This window comes from Electrophorus electricus, chromosome 2 (assembly GCF_041902795.1).
Source record: "Electrophorus electricus isolate QZ-2024a chromosome 2, ASM4190279v1, whole genome shotgun sequence".
In the NCBI taxonomy this organism is placed as follows: domain Eukaryota; kingdom Metazoa; phylum Chordata; class Actinopteri; order Gymnotiformes; family Gymnotidae; genus Electrophorus; species Electrophorus electricus.
The window spans coordinates 38,397,142-38,411,272 of NC_137498.1; the positions used below are offsets into that span (position 1 = coordinate 38,397,142).

The following is a 14,131-nucleotide window of genomic DNA, read 5'->3' on the forward strand; positions in this document are numbered from 1 at the left end:
ACACACATACATATATATACGTATATATATATATAATCTCATGATCTCTGATAAAATCACGCTGAGGAGGAGGAGGAGTAGTAATCCTTGAATGCAGTTCCGGAAAAACATCGATATAATGTATCTTATCGAGTGTTTATCTTGAGATCACCTAGGAATCGCACTCCATGTGAATATACCTCTTGTTCATCTGCGGGCTTGTTTTTAAAACAAGCACGTCTTGTTCAACTGCATACCTGTCTGTCCTCTTACACAGTAATTCTTGAAATGGTCTCTGTGCATAGTTGCAGCAGTAAGGTAACCTATGGTGTTTGTCATTTGTTACTTTGACATTATTAATGTATCTACTATGTTCAGAATCGTTATTTTATTTTTGGAGGTCACCATAGCCTTGATGACTATTTTAGAAAGGATGTCTTCTGCGGGATAGTTCACTTATTTCGATAGTGAAAGAACAAACAAGTGGTAATGGCACCATCATATACTTTGTTGTCCGTTGAGGATGTGGTTAACAGGTTCTTCAGCGTCACAGTGAAATAGCGCTCTACCTCTTTAAGCGGGAACCAGTTTGTAACTGTCTCTGGGGTTGGTTTTACCCAGGATGGTCTTCGACTGTAGTTATTTCGCAGGAGCTCAGAGACATGTTGGTTATAATCTAGGATTGCTACAGATGAGGCTGTTATCCATAAACTTTTTAGGAGACACAGTAGATCTAGCACATCTCACTGAAATATTCATCTGACAGTTTAAATACGATATAATTATTTTAATTAAATAACAATCTAACTTTTTTGACAATTTGGTTTGGATTATGTCTACTGGTTAAGTAAACCATATGTTTTAACATTTTTGCAAGACAGAAAGTCATTTAAGGGTAGGTTATTTTCGCTTTGAGAAACATAGAGTCTATACATTAACTAGACTGCATTTCCATTAGGTTGGAGCTTCGCAGACTACGTCCACATGTCGATTTTTCTACGATCTTGACAGGTGGAGCCGTCTCCACGCTCACCAGGTTACATTTCAACGGGCTACCGGCAAAGTGGAATGGGCAACCAGGTTGACAAACTATCACACCTAAGTTACGCCGAAGTTCCGACAACGGATCCAAATGGCTTTGACACGGAGGAAAATGGCCCAAGGATTGGGGTGTCGTATATTTTTTCAAATGACGACGACGAACTAGACGACAATGTCGATGTAAGCGCACGAGACCAGAATCAGGAAGAGAAACACCACGACAAGCGCAATGAGCTGGAGTGCGCCGTTTACAACAGAGACGAATGCATTTACGAGAAAAGTATCAGCTCTGGACACATGGAGACGTTTTCTCCCGAGAAATTACTTAACAAGTGCAAGCCTGGTGATGTTGTGGAGTTTGTTGCAACTGGCCAGTATCCCCACTGGGCTATATATGTCGGAGACCTTCAGGTGGTTCACCTTTACAGGGCGGAGGTAAAGAACAGCTTTTTGATGTATGCAAGCCAAGGCAGAAGATGTAGGATTGTTAATGAGCTCTACAAATACAAACCTCTTAGCGCTGACATAGTAGTTCAGAACGCTATGGAACAGGTGGGCACCAAAGACAGGGAACTGAGTTGGAGGAATTCTGAATGTTTTGCAGCGTGGTGCAAATTCGGTAAACGAGAGTTCAAGATAGGAGGAGAAATCAGAATAGGAAAGCAACCATACAGGTTAAAGCTAGTCTTGTCGGATAAACAGTTTCATGTCCTCGAATTTCAGAGTTTGGAGGACTTAATTATGGAAAGGAGGCAAAATGATCAGACTGGCAAAGTGGCTGTAATTAGGGATCTGGCCAATCATTTGAACAGTGCTGAAGGAATCGGAAGTGAACCAATGGGACACTGACCTTCAGCAGGGGGCAGCCGAGAAAGATGGACCTTTTATCCAGAAACACCATTTTGAAGTTTTGAGTCACCTGTTATGTTGCATTCCTTTTGTTATTTTTTTTTATTATCTAATTAATGTTGTTTTCTATATAGCCTACCCTTTATTTAGTCAAGTTTGTATTAGTTTCAGGCCTATGATTCTCTGTTCTACAATGTGTCTTTCAAAATGATGAATTCCAAGAGTAAGATGTATCAGGATATGATTATACGTTATTTGCCTTTCAAAAAGTTAGTAACCTATTACAGTAGCCTACCTTGAAGTACTTGCAAATGATATTTATGGCATGTCTAGGCAACCTGAAAATTTGTAGCAGAACAGTTCATCTGTTTCATGCACTTGGAAATGTAAATATCCCACAAGGCCTATAGGCATTTTGCAATATCTAGAATTAAGGCTTGCTTTTTTTCTTTTTCTTTCTTTAAATAAAAGCCTAGAGCTAGAACCTCTCAAACACTGGGTCAAACGTTTAAATCATGACTTTATTTTTCTAATGCTTGTGTACCCCAACATTAGAACAGTTTTCCCGTTCCATGTCTGCTTCATAAGACCATCTTAGTTTTAACTGACCATTGTTCAAACTGACCATTGTTCTTTATTACTGTGATATTCATGGAGGTTGATCAACATAGTAAATAATAAAGAAATGGAGGAATCCTTTTGTATAAAAGCAGATGTGTTTATTCACAAAATGCCATCTGTCCCTTGCCATATACTGCCAATTTTCATTTGAAAGGTAGTCTAGATGTATTTACCTGCTAAATATCTTCCCACTAACTACACAAAATACATTTAGCTGTGTAAATAACTCACAGCAAAATCAGGCATTATTGCTCAAGGTATTTAGCAAGCAAGACATGTGAAAGGCCCAGTGGCTCTCATCTTTTCTTATAAACCCACTCTATACATTTATTCATTCATTCACAAGCACTAAAAAGTCAACAGTTTAGCCATGCCTTTTGCCTTTGATGTGTGGCCCATAAGATGGCAGCCGGTAATCAACCATGAAATTCACGGGCATTTTGAAGAGCCAGACACAAAGACCAGAGAATCCTGCAATGAATCACCACACCAAACTGGGGCTTTGTCTAGGAGATAGGCCTGGGATGAAGCTCTTTATGACCAGGGGAAGAAGGTGTTTTATGATTCAAGCCCAACCTCCTTGTTTCAGAGTCTCTCTGGGTAAACACAGAGATGCTGGGAAAAAGGGATGTAATTACAGCTGCCACTGAGAATGAGTAATGGCTTCCCACAAAAGCCAGCAAGGCTCATGTTGTTCGTTACTTTAGTTCAAGCTCGAATGCTAAGATGAAACAACAGCCCCCTAATGAGTGCTTTTTCAACAAACTGGTGAGTATGCTTTTTGATTGGTGGCAGATTTGGAGGATCTGCTCTGTACAGCATGCCTGGATTATTAGTGCAACAGCTAAGACACTAGTGATATTACCCTCTGCCTGAGGGACACTGCAGGTGGCCTCCTGTCTCCTTTTCAGTTGTATTCCCTTACTATTTTGCTCTTCTGAGCTATAACCTGAAGCCACATAGTGAAAAAGACCTTCACTGAGGTATGAATTAGACTTGTACATAAATTGAGTCAGTGAGTTATGAAATCAATATAAACATGAATAAAAAGTCATCTTCCTCAAAGTATATGTGCAGTCAAGGCATTGTCTATGGGGAGTCTCTGAATAATGAGTCTTGTTGGTAGTCCAAGCAGTCTCCAATCTGTACAATTCATGGGTGCTGCCAGAGGACTGAGTCACAAAGGAAATGCGTCACAGAGAGTGTCCTGGTTATCACCAGTCTATTAACATATCCACATGTTCTGTTGATGACATCAGCTTGGCTGGGCAGGGTAGAACTTGAGGGTCAGAAAGTTTGAACAGTGACCGCAAAATTGTTTTCCACAAACATATCATTGCATAGGAACATCATGTTTCCTGTTGATGTATAGTCTACTTCAGAGCGAATTATTCATGTTTAATGGATCTATTATGCTACATTGATGATCTATTATTAACTATTCTTTCTTTATTCTTCTTTATTCATCATGCTACTATGGCATATTAAAGTGTCTCTTTAATTCTGTTAAGCCATGTGAAAAAAATAGAAATGTTTTAGCATTGGGAGAATAAACTGACTATACTTATATTCATTAGTTGAAATCCAGTTGTCAGCTCCCATCTTACACCCACCAATCAATCTCCACAACCACTTCACCGATCCCATTCACCCATGTTTTAGTTCATTGTGTGTACCTGTTTCTTGTTTTCTTTTTCCTGTTTATTCTTCCTACAGGTGGTCATCCTCATATTAGCCTCCCAAGAGGAGAACCAGGTCATGGAGCAGTACATTCGGGAAGCTTTAGGTCAGGATTACATCCACTCCTCCACATCTCCTGCCCCGGTCAGTGTCTCCTTTGTTAAGAAGAAAGACAGAAGCCTCTGTGCACACTACAGGGGCTTGAACACTCTGGTGGTGCTCTCCATCACCCGAGCCAAGCCACATCTTCTTTGCCTTAGCAACAAGCTGTATGTAACACTGCAATGCTGGTTCCTTCTACTCACCTTGGTATGCACCTCACTGGGAACCAGTCACCTGGGATCCAACCAAACTGGCTAATACCTCTCTGCATGCTACTGGTGTGCCATCTATGCAAAGGGAGGTCTTGTGGTTCATCAGCTCCATTGCAGTGTGTGCTCAGAGCAAGATGCCATACAACCCTCCAACAGGCAAGCTGCTTCCACTGTCCACATCTTGTCCATGGTCACACATCACCATCGACTTCCATTGCTCACACCTGAACGACCATGGTCACACATTACCATTGACTTCCACTGCCCACACCTGAGTGACCATGGACAAGGTGTGGGCAGTGAAAGCAGTTTGCCTGTTGTAGGGGTGTATGGCATCTTGCTCTGATAATTACCATCAACTTCCATTGCCCACACATGAACAACCATGGTCACACATCGCTATCGACTGTGATAGATCTCCCGGCATTGGACAGTCACACCAACATCCTCTCCATCGTCAAATGCTTCTCTAAGGTTTGTGCCTCTCCCTGCTCTATCCAACTTGCTGTTCCTTCATTTCTTTTAGTAATTCGCACTGCCTAAAGACATCACCTCGAACCATGGGTACAGTTCACATCAAAGATATGAAGGGAGCTCTTCAACGTGATGGTGAACCTCACTTCCACCCTCACTACCACAATCAGTCCTACATGTAAGTGGAGTGCTATAGTCCTGAAGAGTCCATTCGTGGGATGCCATCAAGTGGTGCATCAATGACATCATGTAAAGGGTTTAGCTGCCTGGAGGAAGCCCATGTCATTGGCCTTAGATATGGATCTGAAGACAGGAGCTGGGTGCCAGCCAGTGAGATACTTTTTTAAAATTATTATTACAAATGCAATCAAGGAGTATTGCACAACTGTGTGTGCCCTTGACCTGAATGAAGTGGGCAGGTAATTTAAATATTTAATTAAGGCATTGTTACTTTGGTAGATCTGACGTCACATACGCCAAAGGTAGTCCCACTCTATTCTAATCCATCAGAAGAAAATGGCAAAAAATAAATCATTATAAAAGTCCTTTCAAAAGAAAAGACAAACATTATTCTTTGTCTGCCAGTTCATACTAAATTACACAGATTTATAATATAATAGTCAAAATGAGTACATAGGGGCTTTAAAAACTATTCTCTTGGCAGTCTCTTCAAGCTTACACTGGGCTCCAGTATGTGCTGTAGTCTAGATCATATCATGTATTAAACCATGTAGTGCTAGAGGTGAATTTGAGTAACAGTGCACAGGATGTTGTTGAAAAAAAACAATATTTGTCTCCATGCTGATAAATCTCCCATGAGAACAAGAGCATCTAAGACTTTTAAACATGCAATTTATCACCAAGACAATAAAGTAGCACTTTAGTTACTGTGGCTCCTAAACTTTCTATCATACTTGGGGCTTGTAGTAAACAAATGTTTTTATTAAACAATGTCTTCAGACTAGACCTGTAAGAAGAGTTCAAAAGAGGTCATCCTTTGTCACTGAAGTAAAACTTTTAAAATGATAAATAAATAAAAATATTGCTTAAAACCCTTGATCTCTCTGCTGTCATTAGAGAGCATGAGCTCTGGTGAGTTTTCTGTGGTTAATTGGTTTCATTTGCATAAATGGATCATTACGCATTCATCTTTGACATCTGGCTGCTACACTTTCAGTGCGGATCCATGTAGTTACAGGTGGCAGACCCCCCCACCCCTGCCATGGCTGTGGTTTTGAAACACAAGTGAAGCCCACATACTTTTGGCCTGTTTTCCCTGAAGATGCTCAGTGTCAGGGGCTGGGCGTTAACATGTTGGGGGAAAATCAACCGCGTCCCTTCAATCATTTAATTAATTCCGTCTCAGTCCACAGCATAAAAGAATAATCATCAAGTGTCATGAAATGACTCTGCCAGTAAAATTGTTTGTGTATTGCTTTGAAGATCCTAAATTGAATTTGAAGAATAAAAACTCGTTTCCCCACCTTTTTGATCAGCAACATGAAAGCAATTGTTGAAGGAATACTGAATACACAAATAGACTCGTGGAATGTATGTTTTCTTCATATAAGTCATAAAAAGAATATCCCTAAAACAAGCCCTTAACATATAAAATACACTGATGTGTTGAAAACTGGTGTTAGAGACAGACGACCATGGTTGCCATTTGAACATCATCTGATGTATTTCAAACACAGAATTGCTGTCAAAGCTGCTGGTTCTGTATATGTGGAAAAAGCTGTGAATGTGGCAAAGTGAAATAAAAATAAATTCCTCTCATGTTTATTCACAAAAACACATCTGTCAGCTGGCCTCCTGCTTTCCTTTTCCATTCTTCCTAAGTACAACAACAATGAACTCATGCCAGCGTATTTTGATTCCTCTAAGCGTTAGTGCCTGCTGTGTAAATCAAAGCAGTGGAAACTTAGGCTTCAAGTGGCCTGACTGCGATGCAGGGCAGCAGTAATAACAAATGCTGAAAATACAATGAAAAGGCACCGCATGAGACACTAATAGGCTGAGTACCCTATTCTAACTTGATTAACTTAGAGGAGATTGGCTATAAACCAAACGCAACATGTCTGGGAATGCAAATGGTGGGATTTATGTGGGTGCTGACTGAAGTCATGTCTTGGTAGAAGAGTCATGACATGAGAACAGCATGGTAAACAATAAACTGCCTTATGGAAATACTAAAGTTGGCTAGTGACTCATTTAACTGCATGCGGTAAAAACTGATGAGTGCATGTGATGGTACTATGAGTGTATAATAATTTTAAAATATAATGTCTTATAACCATCGTATGAAATCAATGGTCATTATACATGGCAATTTCTAAATTTCAGCATCTATGAAGACTTCCAGCCCTTTCTGTATAATAGTTTAACATTATAGCCAAAGGATGTTACAGGCCTTAGAGTACTCAGTGCTCTCTGCTGGTCAGCCCTTCCTGCTGTAAAGCAAAGGCTTTACCTGGATGTAGTTATGCAAATCTACTAAAGTAAACTCTGCATCATTTCAAAAATGCTATCATCCGATAACAACAATGATTTCCTCTCAGCAAGCAAAACTTCTGCAAGCTATCCATACCACCTTTAAGTCTACTAACAATGCTTTAAGATGGCACTGATTCCACTATGAAAATCATATGTCAAAAAAGGAGATGGTTGATGAGCTCAAAGAAAGTAATTGGTCAAGTATCTGTGTCCATATGTGGCATTGTCTTCTAGGGTAGGGTGACTGCATGTGTATGCTGCAGTCACGCAGAGGGCAGTGTACATCAGAGAGCTGTAGAGAGTTTTGAACACGACAGTAATAATGTATGCATAGTCAGCACGGCTCCCTGAATGTCAATACAATGGGATATCATATTTTTATTCACAGTGCTCCAACGCTTACTGAATGAAGACCAACAATAATGAAGAATGAAAGTTAACACCAACATACGGCAAACAAGGGCATAGACTCCCCCGATACCTCACTGTGAAATAACTGTTGGATGTGCAGGTATAAATTTGAATGTGGTGATTTCATTAAGAAGAATAAATAAATGCAAATTGTATAACTGGTTACCTCACCCTTTTCCGGGTTAATTCGAAGTAAATGTATGGTTCAAAATACCTGCAAAATTTTAACAGTCAGAAGTAATGGAATTACTGAATAACTAATATTTATTCTATGTGAGTCTGCAAAGTAGGATCATAAACTGTATATACAGTAGGATCAGCATCAAGTGTTTTAATCCTGATTACAGAAGCTATGGTGACGGATAGCTTCCTCTTAGCTCCATCATGGATGCCACCACAGCTAAATAACACTTCTCCCAAGCATGCTGTGTTCATGTTTTAATCACAGTCACTGATATGTTATTCTATTGTAGGATTTTGGGTAAGGTTTTACTAACTACTGCTACCAGTTTGATAATGCACAGCCCCCTCTAAACAAACAAACAAACAAAAAAACCTTTTCATATTTATTTTCTATTTTTTTCAATTAAATTTTATATCTGTAATTAGAATTATCTTTGCCATTAAATCAATTGTCTTTAATGTTTTTCTTTTATTTATAAAGCTCCTTGAACTGTTTTGTGTATGAAATGAGATATGTAACTACACTTGCCTTACTAAGTGCTTTTCTGCAAAGTGTGAAATAGTGCAGTAATGTGAATGACTTGAGAATGCTAAACATCTTTCAAGCATACATGTCTAAAGGGAATGCAAAATGACAATCAAATCCTTAGTTAATATAAGAAGGCAGTCATGTAAGAATTCAGTGGAAGCACTTCCGGCAGGCCATTTTCCTCTGCGATATGAACAGAACCCCTTCTCAACCACAAGAGCAACAGCATCGAATACCAAGTGTTGAATCTTATCTTCTCCAATTATACCAAACAGAAATCACTGGCTCCCTGCAGGAGCCTGTGCATGTCAATCATAGATTCTATTCGCTATCCTTTGGCCAGGTTGAATGATTCATTTATGAAGTTTTGCCTGCACTTTGTAGCGATTGCCTTAGCTGCATTTTAAGTCATCTTTATTAGAAATGCACTGTACTGCAATCTCAAGGTCAGAACTAATGGGGCAGAACGTTTATTTCAAGCTTCAGCCTGGGCGCCATGTGCTGAGTTCTTTTAGCCTCTGTTAATGGAACAGGAAACCCTATTGCTTCAAGTCCAATAACAGTCACCAGCACTCTGGCTCCAGGTTCATAAACATAATGGCAGTGTTCAAATAGCATTGTTATGAGAGTGTAAACCTGAAGTTGTCATGTTCTGAAGCATTTTCAGACATAGATCAGTATTCCTTCATTAAATCAAGTCATTAAACACATTTTACCTTGATGTACCTACTATGGCATTCACTGGCAGTACAGTATTTACATTTACATTTATGGAACTTGGCAGATGTTCTTATCCAGGGTGACAAAAGTGCTTTGTCATTTACTTATAGAATACATCCTAACCAGTACAGTAGGTCAGAGTCCAAGATACCAATGAACTAGAATACTGTTGATATACAGGGATCAATGCTGATGCCTAGAAGTTCAAAATACATAAACTCTATCTCAGACAACAATCAGTGTAATAAACAATACCCTAAAATAAATACTAGAATTTCTGTTATTTCATACATTGCTAGGAACGCCGTCACACTGCTTGGATGAGATTTTTTTTTGTCCAGGTGAGCCAAAACTCGTGTGTGGGGGATAAGTCAGGACAGTACATGGCCCTTTTACAGTTATGGCATCCAAGAGATAGCGAGATGAGACAGATCACCTCAAAGCTGGGCAGCAGTTGTTTGAAATACTGTGGTCACCCAGAGGGCAAGTGACCTTCATTCAGCACAGGTGAAGGGCACTGTGGGATGCCAGACTTGGTCAGACATCAGTGAACACCTGCTGCTTACACTGGTAGATCTGTAGGCCAGGAGCTGCAGTGAGCACTAGTCTAGATGAACCAAAATGGACACATATCCTTTATGCTTTTTATCAGCACAGTAAGTTAGAATCTCTCTCCAAAATATAGAAGAATAAAAGAGATTTATTTACATACAATATACATGGCTGTCTCTGGGATTGCACTAAACTTGATCTGATATAGAGAGGAGCTACTTTTGAGCAGAGAAGGTGACTCATTGTGAGTCAAGTTCCTGTTTGTTTCTTGTTATGAAAAGTGAAGTTTTGCTTTCATCTCCAACACTCATCAAAGGGCAGGGCATCCGGGACTTCTGCTAAACTTTATACAATTCAAAACATGGTGCTTCACCATTGTGACTCCACATTGGCCTGTTCTGTGATATGTCTAGAAATGAATTTAAAGATATCATGATTAAGAATCATAACATAAAAGGGAATGGAGGCTAAATACTTCCCATATGAGAATATACACACAGCACAAAAACAGTCAATGCAGTTTTCATGTTAAAACTATTCATGTCATTGTTTTTTAAAATGCTTTTATGCATGTTTCTCAGAAGTGGTTAGTGTAAGACTGCTGACCTGCTAAAATGTCTCTGTGGCTTGATTGTTGACACTGTTGACCCACTGAAATTTTACAAAGGTTTTAAAATCAGGAAGATGATCAGAAGCTGGGTCTGTGTCTCTGAAAAGCAACACTGCTTACATGTAATTACAGGAGCCTGTCCTCCTGCATCACCTTTGACTGCAGCAGGTCATGCATACCAGGCTTTCCCTTTAGCTCATGTGTCTGAACCTCACTTGTGTGTAGCACGATAAATGGTGCCAGACTATGTTCCACGTGTTTTGGTGCACCAGGAGCCCTGATGAGGACAGATGTGTGGATGAGCTAATGGATGGATGGATACGGAATGGATCTGTGAAATACTAAATGGATGAGTGACTGATGTGGGATCCTGTTAGCAGGAAGTATCACTTGACATACTGTCATATCATTATGTCATTCTGACATACTAAAAAAAACCCCACCTGTAATGTCAAATGTCAAAATGCCCTACTTCATTGCATCCCACAAAGTGTCATGACACATCCTAATGTTACTGAATATGTGTCAGTTGACATAGTTGTTTTATAAACTTGACAAGTTAATGAAAGCAGCTTATGTTATGTTATGATAAACAAATATAATATCTAGATTTTAGATTCTTCAAAGTAACCATCCTATACTTTGATAACACCTTTGCATGCTGTAGGTGTTCACTTAACCAGATTCATGATGCTGTGTGTGTGTGTTTTGAAAATGTATTCATATATAGGCTAACACCTATATATGATACATTTGACAAAATTCATAAAGGAAACTTTATGATGACCAGAGGACACCACTGTGATGAATTGCCAACACCACTTTTGAACAAGGCTTTTACCGGTCAATGGCAATATGACATATGTCAATGAGTAGATCTCTGTAATAAACAACACAGTGATGTTGAGTGAGACTTCAAGTATGTAAGTCATGCTTTATCCTCATTCCACATCAGTGAGGTAGGTGGTTTTTGTTTTCTGTTGCCACCGCAGAAACTTCAGCTGGGGCCTTTTTAGGCAAAAAGCTATGTGAACACAAATAATATCTCTGGCTGCCTAGTTTCTCTGGTCTAATCCCTTCAAAGAGTTCTGGTGTAAAATGTATTTATTATTTGTTGCTATATGTTGGACCATTGTTTCTGAGCCCTGTGCTTATGCAGAAAATGCTGCTGTGCACATATAGGTCAGCCATGGATCGAGAAACCCGATCATGTTTCATATGGTATTTATTCTGCTTATGATATTCTTTCCCTCATTTTTAAGTATGGTTGTGTTTATGTTTACATGCAGGCCTTCACTTTCTCTGCAGGCCAGGAATCCAGTCATGCAGGGAGAGCAGCAGCCAAGGCTGAGAGAACTGAGTGGGGTTTAGCAGGGCACAGAGGCTGCTATGTGTTGAGAATGTAAGCTGGATGCCCAGGCCAGCATGCTCCCTCAAAGCTTAGAGAAAACAAAACCTCAGCGCATTATTACATAGTAAAATACACTACCTCCCCTTCTGTGAATGACCTGTGCACTGATCATTCATCTATAAGTGTCAATTTTTGGAAAGTACTGGTAAGCCTTTCACTTTGTGGAAAGAATGTGATTATAATTAATTTTTGTGGATTTTCTGCACGTGGTTTCAAAGAGAGATAAGATATTTGCTAATGTTGGCTCTGCCTCCACAATATCACTTGCCTTTAAATTACAATTCACTGCTACATGAACCAAATAATATCTGTAGTTAATTAATGTTGCAAAAATAAAACTTTTTTGCTTTAGGGTTTAAACCAGAAGAATGTTCTGTAGGTTCATAAATCTTTTTTTAAGTAAAACATTTATTTCATTATGTGGTATTGTGTGTACCAGACGTTGATCATGTTTCTGCAGGTTTAGGGAACACTTGTGATGTCTCTGAACAGACAATACCAAGGACCATACCAGTATGTTCTGAGCATAATGATTTAAAGGCATTATGATGCACTGCATACGCAGTCCATGGTGTATAGTGTCACCATATTACACAGTCTCAGTGCAGCTCCACAGTACTTAGCTGGTGCAATAAGAGCAGTGAGTGGTATGAATGAATCCATATGTAGGTTCCACAGAACAGACAAAGGGCATTTGCGATAATAAACAACATGGTGAGTGCCTAGCATATTATGAAAATCACAGTAAAGGCAAGTGTCTACATATTCCAAAGCAATAAGTATTATCTTGAAATCAGCAAAGCACCACAAGATTATTACTAGATTAGCTTTCCTCTACGGTTTATCACATCATTCACATTGTTATTGTGCTCTAACTCAGAACAGTCTTTCAATAACACCACAGTACTAGGCTGAATGTGAGGTACAGTAGCAGCCTACATTAACAGCAAAACCAAAGAGGAATGACTGTGCATAAAGAGTCAGGAAGAAACATCGGTTTGACCACAAAAAAAAAAAAGTTAAATGAATTAGCAAATTGACTGTGACTTCCTAAGAAGCATGACAAAAGATATCCTTAGAATTAAGAAACAACTGCAGCATCCTTTGAAGGTCCCATCACTGAGTCCGCCACATACCAATCAGCAGACTTTGAGGCCTCCTCAAAGGTCCTTTCTGTCTCTGCATTCTGCTTTCTTGTGTAGCGTTGGTCTGCGTTGTCCTGTCTTAGCTAGGCAGCAGGTCAGCCATGTTTTGTTTATTTCTCCCCCTTTTTTTGGAATTTGCTACAGTAATATAGCTACAGTAATGTTAGGTGTAAGAGAGCTCAGGTATCATAATACTAGGTCTAATAAAGTAACAGTAATGCTAGGTCTAACAGAGCTCAGTTACAATTATGCTAGCTCTAACTGAGCTCAACTACAGTAAAGCTAGGTGTTACAGACCTCATCATAGGTAATGCTAGGTCTAACAGCTCAACGTCAATACTAGCTCTGTGTCTTGGGTTGGATTGCCATGGTGTACTGTTATTGATTCTTCCATACATATCAATAGATAATAGGTTGGAAAATTGGCAGAGCTTATGCTAGCTGAAAGTCTGCTTGAGTTAAAATAGGCAACTGTGATGGTAGTTAATTATTGTTTCGGATTTTTCCTGTCATGATTTCTGTAACACAAGAAGGGTTCTGTTGTTGGTGCCATACTCGCTTTCAGTAATCACTGTTATTTATCAGCTTAACTTTCATTTCAGTGACAAGTTTTACAAAGACTGGGGGCTTACAAGGGAAGAGCTTTTCTGGTTTGGGAAGCCAAATTTTGACTGGGTTGTGCAGAATAGAGAAAGTCAGCTATAGTATGAATACAATGTACATAAATGCCATAGCTCTGACAAATCAGACGCTATATAAATTATACCCGTTTGGGACCGTTATGAGAACAGATTAAAAAAAGATAAGAATATGTGTGTTTGTGATTCATGTACTGGTTTAAACTTACTTCTGAGCTCAAGAGTAGAAGGGAAACCAAATAATCGCTTAGTTTTCTAAGTCAAAGTCATAATTCACATTGCTGTTATATGCGTGTACACATGTACAATAGTTCACGTTTCCCCCTAGAAAATCAATTCAAAATGTATCATGTTACATTGTATAGCTTAATTCAGTTTCTTAAGTGGATTTCAAGATGCCAAACATTTAACACAGTAGATCAAATACATTATTTCTAACTTTCTTTCTTCCCCTCTGCAAATGAACCAGCTTTTGCTG

The 14,131-nt window shown here is 39.2% G+C and overlaps 1 protein-coding gene across 3 annotated transcripts; it reads left to right on the forward strand.

The window, feature by feature from the left end:
• Positions 1-147: 147 nt before the first annotated feature.
• Positions 148-2,579, forward strand: lratd2a (LRAT domain containing 2a). Of its 3 annotated transcripts, none has more exons than XM_081702770.1 (2): positions 148-297; positions 938-2,579. In XM_081702770.1, exon 2 carries the CDS (start codon positions 1,048-1,050, stop codon positions 1,867-1,869), a length of 822 nt encoding a protein of 273 aa, XP_081558896.1. In that variant the 5' UTR covers positions 148-297; positions 938-1,047; the 3' UTR covers positions 1,870-2,579. The 3 variants fall into 3 exon arrangements, with proteins under 3 accessions (XP_081558896.1, XP_081558892.1, XP_035385242.1); XM_081702766.1 differs by having other exon boundaries at positions 174-297; positions 991-2,579; XM_035529349.2 differs by lacking the exon at positions 148-297 and adding an exon at positions 311-874 and having other exon boundaries at positions 991-2,579.
• The last annotated feature ends 11,552 nt before the right edge of the window (positions 2,580-14,131 follow it).